At 45.6% G+C, this 17,665-nt stretch overlaps 1 protein-coding gene across 1 annotated transcript in view; it reads left to right on the plus strand.

The window, feature by feature from the left end:
* sgsm1a (small G protein signaling modulator 1a) overlaps nucleotides 1-17,665 on the plus strand; it is a 137,590-nt gene that overhangs the window by 113,362 nt on the left and 6,563 nt on the right. The window contains exons 19-22 of the mRNA XM_080208089.1: nucleotides 2,990-4,030; nucleotides 5,542-5,666; nucleotides 7,731-7,813; nucleotides 11,829-11,938. Coding sequence (XP_080064215.1) covers nucleotides 2,990-4,030; nucleotides 5,542-5,666; nucleotides 7,731-7,813; nucleotides 11,829-11,938 — 1,359 coding nt within the window. The remainder of the gene's footprint in view (nucleotides 1-2,989; nucleotides 4,031-5,541; nucleotides 5,667-7,730; nucleotides 7,814-11,828; nucleotides 11,939-17,665) is intronic.

The raw sequence follows: 17,665 nt of genomic DNA on the forward strand, positions 1-17,665 counted from the left end.
GCACGTAATTGATGAAATGTTACAAGGATGTTGTCTGGATTGGGAGGCATGCCTTATGAGGATAGGTTGAGGGAGTTAGGTCTCTTCTCCCTGGAGAGACGAAGGTTGAGAGGCGACCTGATAGAGGTTTATAAAATGTTGAGAGGAATAGATAGAGTGGGTTCTCGGAGGCTATTTCCCAGGGCTGAACTGGTCGCTACGAGAGGACACAGGTTTAAGGTGCTGGGGAGCAGGTACAGAGGAGATGTTATGGGTAAGTTTTTCACTCAGAGGGTGGTGAGTGAGTGGAATCGGCTGCCGTCGGTGGTGGTAGAGGCGAACTCACTGGGGTCTTTTAAAAGACTTCTGGATGAGTACATGGGAGTTAATGGGATTGGGGGTTATAGATAGTTCTGTGGAGGAAGTTTTTCACGCAGAGGGTGGTTGGGGCCAGGAATGCAGAGGAAATGGTGGAAGCAGTCACATTTAGCAACATTTAAGGGGCATCTGGATGGGTACATGAATAGGGAGGGAATGGAGAGATAGGGACCTAGTGAGGGCAGAAGGTTTTCTTTATCTAGTTTAGTTAGGGCATCATGATGGGCACAGGCTTGGAGGGCTGAAGGGCCTGCTCCTGTGCTGTACTTTTCTTTGTTCTTTATGTGCAGCCCTCGCACTAAAGACTCGCGGAACTGTGTTTCACCAACTCTCTGGAGACGAGAGGCAGCAGGATGAGGAAAATAATAGCAGAAGGTTCTGGCAGGGAAGCTCAATGTGGAAGAGGAGACAGACAGAAGTGTAGAGGGGCAAAAGTCATATTTACGTTCAAATTCTATTGACCATCTCAAGCGCAGCAGAACGTTCCATCTCAGTAGCAATAAGAAGTGATTTAAAAGCATGAATTGAGGTTATCTGAATACTTAATTAACTGTTTACATTGACAGGTTATTAAAAGCTAGCAATATTTGTATTCACTACGGTATTGGGTTTAAAGAGATATTTACACCCTGTCACCAGTCACAGTAACAGGCATCATTGTATTTTGACAGTTTTACTGTCTAGGATTAGACGTCCATAGCCCTCATGATGTAAATGGGAGTCGCTCACCATATGTCACATCGTTTATAGGATTCTGCCAGTACCACAATATTGACACAAGGACAAATACATTGTTGGTTGTTAATTAAGACTCCATGGCAGGAGCAACCCAAGCCTATGAAGTGATTCACTGTTGCCCTCTCAGGCTGAGACTGGTGACTCCATCCCTTCCCTTGCACCCCCTTCTAGAAAGAGTCACCTTGTGTAGCCGTATTTCCCCCTCCATCAGTGCCTCAGGAGGCATTGATACAGAGGGATCTGGGCGTGCAGGTCCACAGTTCCCTAACAGTAGCAACACAGGTGGCCAAGGTGATTAAGAAGACATGTGGCGTGCTTGCCTTCATCGGCAGGACATTGAATACAAGAGTTGGCAATTCATGTTGCAGCTATATAAAATCTTGGTTAGGCCGGATTCGGAGTATTGTATGCAGTTCTGGTCACCATACTGTCAGAAGGACGTGGAAACTTTGGCGAGAGTGCAAAGAAGGTTCACCAGGATGTGGTACATGAATAGGGAGGGAATAGAGGGATACAAACATGGTAAAGGCAGAAGGTTTCTCTTTAGTTTAATTAGCGCATCATGATCGCTTCTCAGCCTTTTGGCTAAGATCAAGTGTAGAAGTTTGACCCTACACTTGATAGGCATCAGTGAGGTTACACTGAGGCTTCATTGAAGCAATTTTTAAAAACGCCATCTGGGCCTTTTGGCTAAGATGAAGCTCAGGTCAGGCCCGGGATGGGGTGTAGTGCCTGCTCCTATCAGCTTGGATCTTGTTGGTCGAGACCAAGACAGGAAAAGTGGGGCCTATCTTGTCAGCTTGGATCTGTAATGTCTCTCTTGTAGAAACTTTGATTTGACCAATTGGGTTTTTGATTGGATATAAATTTTTTAAAAATCATGGTCGGCATGGGCTGGAGGCCTTTTCTTTAATATCGTTAGGGCATCTTGCTGGGCTCAGAGTCGGAGGGCCGAAGGGCCTGTTCCTGTGCTGTAGCTTTTTTAATCCTTTGTAAATGTGGAATAAGGATTGGCTATCAGCCACATCAAACTTAGTTAAGATCGTTCATCTTGTTGTAGGTAAAATAATACCTCAGATCTCGTCACAGATCGTTCCCCACTGTAGTTTGACTCACTCTCTTAAGTTCGGTGATCTGATCCAGTACCCAGAGTAATTATTCTGCTGTTCCAGCATCTGAGCTGCACGTTTTCCAGACATTCTACAAAATAGAGCTGAATCTTTAAATGGTCATCTTAAACATACATATATTTGTAGCACCCTCCTCACAAAGGTTTCTTAAGCTAGTAAGATTTTAAACATCAGAAAATAATCTGGATACTGTGAAGAGCTGAAAAACAAGAGATGTCAGCAGAAATAGCCACATATTAGAGGGAGCGAAGTGGAGAAGACGTTGAGCCTGGATTTTCCAGTCCTTCCTGCCAGCAGGATCTTCCAGTCCCGCCGAAGGCAATCCTGCTCCCGTGGCGGGTTCCCCGGCGGCGGGAGTGGCGAGCCACGTGAAACGGCGTAGAGATAGGCGGGCCTGCAAAATCCAACCTATGGCCAATGATGAGCTGTGTCCACCACCGGAAATCACGGTGGGGGGGGAAGGGTGGAGGGGCTGGAAAATCCCATTCTTTGTGAATGTGACTTAGGGTTGAAAACTCCAAGACAGCTCACAAACCCATTTAAACACAAGGAGCTGCATTAATTTATTAGCCAGGAGATGCATGAAAACTGGGCACACCTTAAAACAAGGATACATGAAATTCAACGGTTGGTTGGGTTGATTCTCGAATGGATGAGTCTCACTGGCTGAAAGAGGCTCACTAGTTCTTCTAGGCTGAACCATAACCCTGAGAACATTACAGTTTGCGGTATGACCGTTTGTTGACTCTGTTTTTTGCTCTTAGGTGTTTGAGTCTGTGGAAGAGGCGGAGGGTGAACAACTGGAGAAGGAAGTGGGGACCGACAGCGACAAACCAGCAGCGCCCATTCCAAACGGCACCGTGCCAAATGGCGCCTGCTCACCAGACTCTGGGCACCCATCCTCTCGCAACTTCTCCACAACATCTGGCTATTCAGAGCACAGCTTCAGCACGGAGGAGGTGATACAGTGCAGCCAACAAACAGTGGCACAGAGACGGGGAAGCGGGCTAAACAAAACAGAGGAAGGATTTCTTCCTCAAGAGGCACCCCAAGAAAAGCAACCTTCCCTGGAGCTACTGGAAGTAATTCCTACAGCACAAGGATCCAAGGAAGCAATTCCTGTGACGGATGGATCTGAAAAAGTAGTTCCTGTGGTAGATGGATCTGAAGAATTAGTCCCTGCGAAGGATGAATCTGAAAAAGTAGTCCCTGTGGCGGATGAATCTGAAAAAGTAGTTCCTGTGGTGGATGAATCTGAAAAAGTAGTTTCTGCGGCAGATGGATCTAAAGAAGTAGTTCCTATGATGGATAGATGTGAAAAAGTAGTTCCTATGGTGGAAGGATCTAAAAAAGTAATTCTTATAGCAGATGGATCTGAAGTTCCAATGACAGAGGGATCTGAGGAAGTAGTTCCTGTGGCAGATAGATCTGAAGAAGTAGTGCCTGTGGAGGCAAGATTTGAAGAAGTAGTTCCTGTGGTGGATGGATTTGAGGAAGTAGTTCCTGTAGCGGATGGATCTGAAGAAGTAGTTTCTTTGGCGGAAGGGTCAGGAGTAGTTCCTATGGTGGAAGGATCAGAAGAAGTAGTTCCTGTGGTGAAAGGATCAGGTCCTGAACACGAGGAGTCACGCAGCGACCAACCAATGTATAAAGCGGCAGAGAATATGACTGAGCAAGAGCTGGTTGAACGAGAGGAAGCCTTGCCAGTCGGGACAGAGATGGAAGGCTTTTGTCAGCAGCTGAGTATGTCTGAGGGCAATGTCCACGCAGCTTCCCCTGCCTCCTCCACTGGAGTGACGTACGCAGTGAGTACTCTGAGTCAATCAACTCCCCACTGGTGTTGCTGTGGGAGAGCCAATGAGAGTTCTTGTATCATTCCATCCCTAAAGTTTGGTCCAGAGCCAGTGGATCGATACGCTGTTACTTTTATCTTGGCCATGCGCTAATTTCCCACGCTTATTCCATTTTGTTTTTAAAGGTGTTTATCAAAGGTGAGGGTTGCTGAGAGTGGGAAAGGGAAAAATCGTTTTTTATCCCAAACACTCAGCCTCCACACTGAGAGTGGGATTTTCCTGTCCTGCCCGCCATGGGAGTCTTAGTGGGCGGGACACGGACTGTGCAAAAGTCTGTTGACCTCGGGCGATGTTTTCCAACCTTGGGACGAGTGTGGCCAGAAAATCCCGCCCTGAGTGTTCAAAACTGATGGACAGACAAAGGCCAACTGGTCTGTCGAGGTAGCCTCACACTCGTGATGGGCGAAGCTTCTAAACTAGACATTTAAATGTTTCACAAAGGGCAAAATTGGACCATCAGATTCAAAATCAAACTTAAATCTCTCTGACAATTCCCCAGCTCATTTATAAAAGAATCAGAATATTTCCAAGTTCCTAAATTTCCACTCAGTTTCCCCTGTTCCCATTTGACCAGTTGACCAGCCTCCCATCCATTGACCCTGCCTACACTTCCCGCTGCCTCGGAAAAGCAGTCAGGATAGTTAAGGACCCCACGCACCCCGGACATTCTCTCTTCCACCTTCTTCCGTCAGGAAAAAGACACAAAAGCCTGAGGTCATGTACCAACCGACCCGAGAACAGCTTCTTCCCTGCTGCTGCCAGACTTTTGAATGGACCTACCTCGCATTAAGTTGATCTTTCCCTGCACCTTAGCTATGACTGTAACACTACATTCTGCACTCTCTCATTTCCTTCTCTATTAATGGTATGTGTTGTCTGACAAGTGCACAAAAAACAATACTTTTCACTGTATATTGATACATGTGACAATAATAAATCAAATCAAATCAGGACATTTCCTCCTGATCTAGAAGACTTTTGCAATGATCTGCGGATCTTGGAGCCACGTCTCATTGATGTTTTTAAAGTTAAAGATTATTTATTAGTGCCACAAGTAGGCTTACATTAACACTGCAACAAAGTTACTGTGAAAATCCCCTAGTCGCCACACTCCGGCACCTGTTCGGGTACACTGAGGGAGAACTTACCATGGCCAAACCAACACTTCTTTCGGATTGTGGGAGGAAACCGGAGCACCTGGAGAAAACCCATGCAGACACAGGGAGAACATGCAGATTCCACACAGACAGTGACCCACGCCGGGAATCGAACCCAGGTCCCTGGCGCTGTGAGGCTGCAGTGCTAACCACTGTGCTGCCCTCTGGATGGTATAATTTGACTAATTCCTTATTGGCTCGCACTATAATATTGCCACCTGGCACCATTTCTGTCAGAAGTTGGCATGTTTTTTATTTGTGTTTCCGTTAGTCGAGCTACAGTTTGTCTTTTTAAAAATCTTGCAGCAAGAGTTGCTGGACATGTATACAGTCAATCTGCACAGGATAGAAAAGGATGTTCAACGCTGTGACCGTAACTACTGGTACTTCACACCAGCTAACCTGGAGAAGCTGCGTAATGTCATGTGCAGGTAAACCTTGTACTTTGTGAACTTTTGTATGAAAAATAAACTTTAATACGCCACCCATATGGAATGTTGCGCTGTTGGGTTACATCCTGTGGGAATTGGTGTTCAATGTTCAACTTGGATTGTGACCGGAATTCTGTCAAACTGTAAAAGCTTGGGAAGCCCAACTGGGAAGGAACACAGTTTAGTACAGAATACAAAGTAAAACCATTGCCATGGTGGTGTGCACACACTCGTTCCCCCCTGCCTGGGACCACAGTTCTTTTAAAAAGAAAGAATTACAGTGAAGGGAGTAAAATCTAAAACAGTTCAAAATATTCAGTCCATACAAATTAACATAACATAGAACATAGAACACTACAGCACAAACAGGCCCTTCAGCCCACAAGTTGTGCTGATCATATCCATACCTACCAGGCCATAGAACTATCTGTAACTCCCAATCCCATTAACTCCCATGTACTCATCCAGAAGTCTTTTAAAAGACCCCAGCAAGTTCGCCTCTACCACCACCTACGGCAGCTGATTCCACTCACTCACCACCCTCTGAGTGAAAAACTTACCCATAACATCTCCTCTGTACTTGCTTCCCAGCACCTTAAACCTGTGTCCTCTCGTAGCAACCATTTCAGCCCTGGGAAATAGCCTCAGAGAATCCACCCTATCTATTACTCTCAACATTTTATAAACCTCTATCAGGTCGCCTCTCAACCTTCGTCTCTCCAGGGAGAAGAGACCTAACTCCCTCAACCTATCCTCATAAGGCATGCCTCCCAATCCAGGCAACATCCTTGTAACATTTCATCAATTACGTGCACAAGCCCTTTACATACAAAGCATAATTGGGAATGTGCTTCCTCAATAAACGAATGGGAAAGGGAAGCAGAGTGTCACTACACAGAGGTCTTTGGACATACCCAGAAGAGATGAGAAATCACTAGGATCCAATATTGTGATCTAGGGACAAAACCCTCACTGCTAAATTTGAGCCAGCTCAGTCCTGATACCATCAGCCCAATGATCTGATGACTTCAGGACTGCTTAGATGTTTCCCATTATGCAAGCAAACCCAACATTTGATGTGGTCCTGAATCATACAAGCTTGGGGATATTACACCCCGGAAAACAAATACTATTACATAATCCAAATTGAGGAAGAAATTCACATACTCTAGCTGATTAAATAATTACTGTAGAAATTTAAGAATTTTTGACACGCAAAAGGCCTTTTCACATATTGAACCACTACATTTATCCCCAATATTCTAGATCATGAAGGAGATATTGCCTTAGTTGCCATGTGCAGTTACATTATACATGGTTTCAAAAAGGGAACAAGAGTGCAATTTTACTACACATAACCAGACCACTCCTTCCCTCCCATGTAGCTGTAACAGTCATATTATCCACTCCCATTTCCTCTGCTCTTTTCCTGAAGGCACTAACTCATACTTACGTGCTTCCACAGATCTTGGCTGCTGTCCAGAAGCCTAAGTGGGCACGCTTCATGCATGAGCCAAGATGGCAATCACTAACCTCAGGGGAACTTGGTCCAGCTATCACCCAACATGACATACATTCGTACACATATTTCTCAGTCCAGGTCACTAAAACATAGTGACCTGAATGGTTATTTACACGCAAATGCTCATTCACCTACTTAAGTCATTAGGAGAGCCAGAAGTCCCACTTCTACTTTACAGTTCAACAGGCCTAGTCCTGGGCCTGCCATATATAAGGCTCAGGTAACGACTTCCAGGGTGCCTGTTACCGGAGGAACTCGTTCCCAACAAGCCCCACTAGCAGATCAATCAGTGATTCCCCATGGACATCATGGGGATTATCACACTAAGCTTAAAAAGATTTTAGAGATGGGAGGATAGCGTGAAGAGGTAGGATTCCACGCTTTTGAAGAAATGCTGGCTTCGTAGGGAGACAAAGAAAAGTTCTAAAGTTTAGCAAGGGAGCGAATTACAACTTCTCAGATAGATTATGCGCAAACGAAACGGATGATGGGATGAAAGTTCACCTCATTAATTATGTGAATATTATTTGCTCTTTTTGCAGTTATATCTGGCAGCATTTAGAGATTGGTTATGTGCAGGGAATGTGTGACCTCCTGGCTCCACTCCTAGTTATCCTGGACGATGGCAAGTTTATGATTTAATTAAGCTTCTTGGCGGTCGAGCAGCTAACAAAGGTTTTTTTTCTGTAAAGTCAATATTAATTGTCAGTAATAACTCTAAATTGGATTTCTAAAGCAAGGATTTTGATGTTTTTCCGGTCGTGCGGCTCCAGTGTGACTCACTTACGTTTTGTAGATTAGGCTTGCAATCTGGCAGTGAGTGAGACAGCTCTGTTCTGTCGCCCATAGCAACAACAGGAGGCCTTAAAGCCTCTCGAGCCTGTTCTAGCCATTCGTTTTGGTCATGGTGGATTCCGATTTTAACTCCATTCACTCACCTTTGTTCTTTCTCTCTGAAAATCCTTACCTGTCAAAAAAAAACTCTGATTAAGTTCTGAAAATTTCATGTGAGTCCCATCCAGTCCCCACAGCCATTGACAGCTTTGTTTTTGTGGGAGCAGGTTTGAGATTTCTTCCACCCTTTTGTGTGGAAAGCTGTATCCTGATGTCACCCTAGAATGGGTTTGCTCTAATTTCAAGATTGTGCCCCCTTTATCCTGGATTTCCCCCACTAACTGAATTATCGGCCCCAGTGTTCTATGGCTGAGCTAATTTGACATTGGGGGGTGAGGCGGTCTTATCAAAAAGATTCTAAGTGCTGAATGATAGTGAAAATGGGAGAGAAATGTGCCGGATTTTTGGGAGAGCTCCCTGTCCCAATTGTACAGCACTTATTAGAAAGGAAAGAGCCCAAATGTGATTCCCACCAGATGGGGGAGTGGGCAGAGACTGTTCTTGCTAGGAAGCCGGTTGCTGGTCTCCATGGGTGCCATTGTGCAGGTGCCATGATCTTCCAGTGCACTGTGTACACATAGTTAATTGAAGATCATCTCGCGTTCTACAGAATCTTCAGCGTCTCCAGCATCTTACGGCTCTGTTTCCTTGCGCTTGTTCTCTCATTTCTAGTGTCTGGTTGGCTGAAAACGTCCAGATTTTACTGTTAGCAATCCGAGAACCCGTTTTGTGTAAATGCCCCATGAAAATGAACAAGGCTTTGAGGGAGATGGTGGCCCACTGGTATTATCACCAGACAATTAATCCAGAAACTAATGTTCTGAGGACCCAGGTTCAAATTCCGCCACACAGGTGGTGGAATTTGAAGTCAATAAAAAATATCTGGAATTAAGAACCTACTGATGACCATGAAACCATTGTCGATTGTCGGAAAAACCCAGCTGGTTCACTAATGTCCTTCAGGGAAGGAAATCAGCTGCAATTACTTGATCTGGCCCACATGTGACAACCAAAGCAATGTGGTTCACTCTCAACTGCCCTCCAAGGCCAACTCAGGATGGACAATAAATGCTGGCCAGCCAGTGAAGCCCATATCCCAGGAATAATAAAAACAAAAATGTCACAGTGAATTTGCCTTTGCTGATAATGATGCTGTAATGTTTCTGGGGTGTGGAGTGGTGATCCCCACTCCCCAACCACATAGGGTACTCCCTCCACCTCTGCCCGATCTGTTGCATGGGGAACCATGCCCCCCATCCCCCCCAACCAACCCCTGCACCCAACAAACAGTTGAATAGGGTACGAAGTTTATTTATTAGTGTCACAAGTAGGTTCACATTGACACTGCGATGAAGTTTATTGCGAAATTGCCAGAGTCACTGCAGTCTGGCGACTGTTCAGATCAATGCACCCTAACCAGCACACCTTTCAAAATGTGGGTGGAAACCAGAGCACCCGGAGGAAACCCACGCAGACACAGGGAGAATGTGCAATCTCCACATAGACAATGACCCAAGCCAGGAATCGAACCTGGTCTCTAGCATTGAAGCCACCATGTTGCCCCCACACTGAGGGAGAATTTAGCATGGCCAGTGCACCTAACCAGCATGCATTTCAGACTGTGGGAGGAAACCAGAGCACCCGGAGGAAACTGATGCGGACAACAGGAGAACATCCAGATTCTGCACAGTGTGACCCGAATCAGGAATTGAACCTGGGTCCCTGGCCCTGCGAGGCAGCAGTGCTAACCACTGTGCCACATCAAGCAGTTGGATAGGATACAACTCAGAACAAGGTTGAATATATTGATGAAGATTGGAATCCAGTTGCCCATTTAAATTCTTTAGTAGCTTTCTAAACTAAGAAACAATGTTTTGAATTACCCTTCTCTAGACTTTGATGGGGTAAAAGCGAATCTAATCCTGCACTGATTCTGTTGCTGCCTGCTGAGATTGCACAGTTAACAGCAGCTTGGGGAAATCGACTGCTGCTGAGCTGACCTCCAGATTAGTGTAGGAGAGGGTAGACTGCTCCAGCTGTGATTGGCAACCCACAAGAAAGACACCAGAAGCAGCCCGAGCCTCTCACGGTCAATTGTCACCGTGGACTATTCTGGGATGATTTGCAATCCAGCAGGAAGAAGCCAAGGATATCTTCCAGACTGACTGTGAGCCTCTGGGTCTATTGTGGGCAGACATTAGAATGACTGTCGACTGTGAAAGATTCAACTGTGCAATCTCAGCAACAGAGTCGGTGCAGTCAGTCTAGGGATCGGCAATTATCCATTTCAAAAGGCCGCTCCGTAGTTTTAGAAAGTTTCAAAGGGACAGAACAGATAATTGGGTTCCTCCATCAACATATTTAACGGTGTTCTGAGTTCTGAAAGTGCTGAGTATTGTGTGGATCGTGCAAGCAATCGCCCTCCCGTTAATGAAGGAAAGGTCAAAGTTCAAGTCAGTCCATGACACACTAACACATTTCCTCATAACCCCAGCGAATCACAACTTCGTAAAGCACCGAGAGTGGGATGTGTGGGTTAGGGGGATTAGCAAGGTAAATATGTGGGGCTACAAGAATAGGACCGTCTGACAGAGGGTCGGTGCAGACTCGATGGGCCGAATGGCTTTCTTCTGCACGGTAGGGATTCTCTGATTCCATGACCCAAAAGGAGCACAGTGGTTAGCACTGATCTTTCACAGAGGGGGTTATGGGGATAGGGCCTGGGTGGATTGTGGTAGATACAGACTTGATGGGCCGAATAGCCTCCTTCTGCACCATCGGATTCTATGAAAATGAGGCAGAAATGTCATTGAAACAAAAGTTTGTGTGTTCATAAGCTTTGCCTCCAATAATTGGGTGAATTAATACAGTCGCCAAACCTGGTTGGACAGATTCTGGGTGATGCCATCACATCTGCCCCACCCCCAGACACCTGTCATTGGCCATTCAATATTTCAATCATCACTTAACTCCGCCTTCTCGAGACATTTCAGTGTAGCTGGGTTTTGACTTTGGAAGTTCTGGTCACCCTAATAGTAATGGAAGTTGCTCAAGTATTAGGGATGGCATGGTGGAGTGGGTGTGGCATAGGAGGGCAGGACACCATAGGAGGTTGGGCAGAGGAACAGCATGGAAGGACAGGGCAAGGGGATGCCACAGGAGGAAAGGAGGGAGGCCCTGGAAGGGAAAGCAGTAAGGAGAGGGACAGCATTTGAGGAAAGGAGGAAAGCGCATGCGAGGGGCGGTTGGATGGACAGCATGGGAGGGAGTCGCAGCATGGGAGGAAGTGGGATATCACGGGAGTGGATTACATGGGGGAATGGTACTGGAAGCTGGGAGGGATGAAATGGGGGATGGGGATGGCATGGGAAGAAAGAATGGGGATGCTGATGATATTGGAGATGTGAAAGGAATGGAATGGGTCTTTCATTGGAATAGTGTGGGATGGGGATTGAAAGCCGTATAGATACTAATTTCTTCGCAAATGTTTTACAGGTCTCTGCTGTTGGGAATAATTTAGTTGTTGGAATATGAACCTGGATTGGGAAGTGTAACGCTGGGCTTTGTTTCCAACCTGCAACTGCACAATGTAGGACTGAAAATGAGGAGTCACAGCTTTGAGAAGTGTTTTCTTTAACCCCCCTCCTGCTCTCCCCCCACCCTACCCACGGGAACATCTCCAGGCAACCTTGCAATCCTTCCGCCTGTCTCTCCCTCACCATTTTTGTCTTGCTGCCCTTGTACAGAGGCCATGGCGTTCAGCTGCTTCACCCAGCTGATGAAGAGGATGAACCAGAACTTTCCGCATGGAGGGGCCATGGACACTCACTTTGCCAACATGCGTTCTCTCATCCAGGTACACGTCTCCGATTTCACCCTCTCTAATGCCTCAACATCACGTATTCATCAGACTAGTTATGTGAGGCAGAAAGGTTACTGTTAAACTTGTATCTGACCTTGGTTTGACCACAGCTGGAATACGGTGCAATAGTTCTGGTCTCCATAATATTAAAAGGACGTAGAGATACTGGAAAGACTGCCACATGGTTTGGCTGAGATGAATAGCACGGATGCATTTCAGATAAGCCCATGAGGGAGAAAGGAATCAATGCTAATGCAGATAAGGTTTGCTGGGGTAGGGAGGGAGGAGAGCCATGTAGAGCTTACATCACTCGACCTGGCGAGCCTGTTTCATTCGTAGCATCTACTGTACAGAAGGAGGCCATTTGGCTCATCAAGCCCACACCATCAACAATCCAACCCGGTTCTTATTCCCGTAACCCCGCACATTTATCCTCCTAATCCTCCTGACACTAAGGCGCAATTTATCATAGCCAACCAATCTAACCCATTGGACTGTGGGAGGAAACTGGAGCATCCAGAAGAAACCCACGCAGACACGGGGAGAATGTGCAAACTCCACACAGACAGTGACCCGAGGCTGGAATCGAACCCAGGTCTCTGGTGCTGGAGGCAGCTGTGCTAACCATTGTGCCATCGTACTGCCCTATATTCTGCTGTAAAAGCCAGTTAGTCTTGCGATATGGAGTCAACTCTGATCAAAACTGGCTGAGGAATCTTGCCGATACTATTGTCTGTATCCACCCCTGCATCATTTCATATGCTGCTGAAAGCGTCTTCCATGTCTTCATTACCTCTCAACTCAGTTATTCATAGAATCGCTACAGTGCAGAAGGAGGCCATTTGGCCTATCGAGCCTGCACCGATAACAATCCAACCCAGGCCATATCTCTGTAAACCCAAGTATTTACCCTGCTAATCCCCTGACGCCAATCCCTCAGCACTGCTGTCTCACAGGGACCCAGGTTCAATTCCGGCCTTGGGTAACTGTGTATGTGGAGTTTGCACATTCTCCCCGTGTCTGTGTGGCTTTCCTCCAGGTGATCCAGTTTTCTCCCACAGTCCAAAGATCTGGATTGCCCTTTAGTGCCAGGAGGATTAGCAGGGTAATTACGTGGGGTAATGGGGATAGGGTGGGATTGTGGTCGGTGCAGGCTCGATGGGCTGAATGGTCTCCTTCTGCACTGTAGGGATTTGATGATTCTACGAAATGCTGGCCTTCCCCAATCTAACATGATACCTTTCAATGTCATTTCCCAATCCGCTACAGCCATTTGCCCCTCAGACTTTAGGCATTTCCTCTGTTTAGACTTAAGAGACCCGAATTTCAGAGCAAAGTTTGTCTGACTCAGTGTGCTGCCACTGAGCTCTGCTATTGAAAAGGACTCAGTGTAAGTGTCAGAACATTCCAGCGGGCCATAACGTGTATTTATACAGTACCTTTAACATAATAAAATACCCAACGTGCTTCAGATGAGCGACATAAAGCAAAATTTGGCAGTGGATGGCCAAATGCTTGGTGTAAGAGAATGAGGAACTGAAACTAATTAGCATGAAAAAAAAATTATAGTGTAGAAATTAATGGGACTTGTAATATGGCTTTAATTTAAACACCTTCCAAGCAATCCAGTTTACCGAGACAAACGAGGGCAGTAATTCAATTATTTCTTCATTTAATACTTCTAGTACCAACTCAAACATAAACAGTTGCAACTCATTAACTCCTTACTGAACTTTAACTCTAACTGAACATCAACTTTCAACTGAACTTTAACTCTTAAACTGCATATTAACTTTAACTGAACGTCAACTTTAACTATTTAACTAAAAGTAGATACTACCGCACTTAGGAAAACTTTGGCCAAGAAATATCCTTGATGTAGAATCTACCTTCTCCTTCTCTGAAGCATCCTTCAGGGCACAGGTCTTGTTGTGATGATTGGTCTCTTTGAGTTATCGCTGTCAAACAAAGGACTCCCGTCTCTTTATCCACAATTTTCCACTCACTTCCAAAAGATTCTCTGTCATCCAGTCAACAATGTATCCAAAAACCAATCACATGATTCGAACATCCAATGAAATGTTTTTGAACAATGCTATTATGCATAGTTCATTTGACATGACCCATATATAGCAGCCATATAAATCAAAGCAATGCTGTTTCAGTTCATCTAAACAATTTCTCTTGTCTGGGAAGCTCACAGCTCCCAGACTAGAGCTTCTTTACAATCTGTATCTGGTTTTAATCTATAAATTGACCAAAAATCCCAGCATGCTTGGCTCTCAGCCAGAATAGCCATTTTAAAGCCACTGTTGCCATTATTGTTGTTAAATCATTGTTGGGGTAGCCGTCCTTTCTCTGTCCACAGGCTGAAAGTCAATAAATCTCCTGGGCCAGATGATTCCAGAATGTTGAAAGGGGTGGATGTAGAGATAGTGGATGTGTTGGTGACCAGCTTTCAAAATTCTATAGATTCTGAAATAGTTCCTGCAAATTGGAATGTAGCAAATATAAACTGACTAGTTAAGAAAGGAGGGAGACAGAAAACAGTGAATTACAGACTGGTTAGCCTAACATCAATAGTAGGAAAAATGCGAGAGGCTATTGTAAAGGATGTGATAACTAGACACTTAAAAATAATGGTGCGATTGGGCAGAGTCAACATGGGGTTATGAAAGGGAAATCATGTTTAATAAACCTGTTAAGAGTCTTTTGAGGATGTAATTGGCAGACTAGATGAGGGGGATGTGAGGAAGATGCAAAGAGGTGTCAAGGAAATTTAGACAGGCTGAGTGAGTGGACAGGACATGGCAGATAGAATATAACATGGAGTTATCCACCTTGATAGGAAAAACAGAAACATTTCTTAAATGGTGAGAGGTTGGGAAGTTATTCAAAAGGCACTGAAAGCTAACATGCAGGTACAGCAAGCAATTAAGGCAAATGGTATGTTGGCCTTCATTGCAAGAGGATTTGAGTACAGGAGTAAAGATGTCTTATGGCAGTTATACAGAGACTTGGTGGGACCGCACCTAGAGTTTGTCTGCAGTTTGGGCTCCTTACCTGAGGAAGGATATACTTGCCATCGAGAAATGGTAACACTGACTCACCAGACTGATTCCTGGGATGGCGGGGTCTTCATATGAGGTGATTGGGCCTGTGTTCTCTGGATTGAGAATGAGGGGTGATCTCATTGAAGAATGCAAAATTCTTACGGAACTCAGAAGGGTAGATGCAGGAACATTCCTAGCTGGGGCATCTAGAACCAGGGGACACAGAATGAAAGGTAGGCATCTTAGGACTGAGATGAGAAGGAATTTCTTCAATGGACAGGGTGATGAATATTTGGAATTATCTACCTCAGAGGGCTCTGGAGGCTCAGTCAGTGAGTGGGATTTTTCTGGATCTTCGGGTCCTGCCGACAGAACACCCCTGTTGTGTGTTTCCTCGTGGAATGGGGTGGATTCATTGGAGATCCCATTGACACTGAGGTAAAATCAGGACAGAGGTGCGTAGATTTCTAGGTGTGAAAGATATCAAGGGATACACGGATAGTGAGGAAAAATGGCATTGAGGGAGAAGATCAGTCATGATCTAGTTGAATGGTGGAGCAGGCTCGAGGGACCGAATGGCCTACACCTCCTATTTCCAAAATTCACATGTTCCAGGAACTGAGAACATAATCTCGAGTGATACTTTAGTGTAATACTCAAGATGGGAGGTTAAATGTATTCAATGTTAATGTACTCAAAAGGCAGCGAGAAACAGCATCTAAGTGAATGGGATCAAAGGTTATGGGGAAAAAGAGGATTAGGCTATTGAGTTAGACAATCAGCCATGATTGTAATGAATGTTGGAGCATGTTCGATGGGCCAAATGGCCTCCTCCTGCTCCTACCTTCTATGTTTCTATGTAAATGGAGAGGTGTTGAAGTTTCTTGGCACTATTTTAAAAAAAAGAGAAGATAATTCCAATGTTCTGGAGAACATTCATTCCTCAGCCAACATCACACAAAAAACAAATCAATTCTTATACACAAATTACAGCTCCCATAAGACTGCAAGAGAGGTCGCAGTAGCTCAAGAAGGAATAATTTTCTGGTGCAGAGTTTGCTTTTGAGGAAGAGAGGCTAAGGAAGGTTTATGTAGCTGGCAAAAAATGAGTTAGAGAAACAGATGTGGAGATGCCAGCGTTGGACTGGGGTAAAGACAGTAAGAAGTCTCACAACACCAGGTTAAAGTCCAACACTAGAACTCCCACTCACCTGACGAAGGGGCAAACCCCGAAACCTAGTGGCGTTTACTACCAAATAAACCTGTTGGACTTTAACCTGGTATTGTGAGACTTTTTACTTAGAGAAACAGAGACAGAGATCAGAGTATTTAACAGAGTGAGTCCCTGCAGAATGAACTTTGGTGTAGGAACAAAGAACAAAGAACAACCCAGCACGGGAAACAGGCCCTTCGGCCCAACGAGCCCGCGCCGCCGCATCACCCTACACCTATTCTACCCTGCATGTCTACGAATGGGACCCTACTCAGTCAGATTCAGGGAAGAAATAGTGTCAATTTGGTAGAAACCGATTAGCCTAAGAGCACATCTTTGGGGTGTGGGAGGAAACCGGAGCGCCCGGAGGAAACCCACGCAACCACAGGGAGAATGCGCAAACTCCCACAGACACAGGCCCAAATCCATGTGTCTGCACAGCTAGCAGCGCTAGTCACTGAGCTGTTGCGGCGCCTGTCTACCGGTCCAGGATCAAGCACACACACCGACATGAAGTACTAGGCCACTCCTGGACTTCCAAGAGCAGCCCACGCACGACCCGCCGTGTGCATGCCCCTCGCTTGACATGAGGTGGACCTCCACCTGTGGAATAAAGACAAAAAATATTAATCATACAGCCTGCCCTTCCGGTGTCTCCCGAGGTTTAACCCTATTTAATAGCCCCTACCATATCCCTCCATTCTCGTTTCACTCATGTGCCTATCTAACTGCATCTTAAACGAGTCCAACGTTCCTGCCTCCACCACCCTACTCGGTAGCGCATTCCAGACCCCCACAACTCTCTGCGTAAAGAACCTTCTTCTTACCTCCAAATTATACCTCCCCCCCCTCACCCTTAAGTGATGACCTCTCGTGTTCGTACCCAGTCTAGGGAGCAGTCTCTCACTATTAACTCTATCTATTCCCTTCAGTATCTTATATACCTCTATCATGTCCCCTCTCAATCTCCGTCTTTCCAAGGAGAATAGCCCCAGTCTCTTCAATCTCTCCTCGTAACCCAGTCCCCCCATGCCAGGCAACATCCTGGTAAACCTCCTCTGCACCCTTTCCAGAGACTCCACGTCCTTCCGGTAGTAAGGTGACCAGAACTGGACGCAGTACTCCAAATGCGGTCTAACCAACGTTCTGTATAACTGAAGCATTAAACGGCAGCTTTTATACTCTATGCCCCTTCCTATAAAGGCTAACATCCCATAAGCCTTCCTAACAACGTTCTCCACTTGTGACGCAACCTTCATGGATTTGTGAACCTGCACTCCCAGGTCCCTCTGTACGTCTATACTCCTAATCGGCCTACCTTTTATCACATAGCTCCTCTCTGCATTATTCCGTCCAAAATGCATCACCTCGCATTTGTCAGGATTAAATGCCATCTGCCACCTATCTGCCCACTGCACCAACCTATCTATATCCTGTTGTATCACCTGACAATCC

Source organism: Carcharhinus amblyrhynchos, chromosome 20, assembly GCF_965287045.1.
Source record: "Carcharhinus amblyrhynchos chromosome 20, sCarAmb.v2.hapA, whole genome shotgun sequence".
NCBI classification, from domain to species: domain Eukaryota; kingdom Metazoa; phylum Chordata; class Chondrichthyes; order Carcharhiniformes; family Carcharhinidae; genus Carcharhinus; species Carcharhinus amblyrhynchos.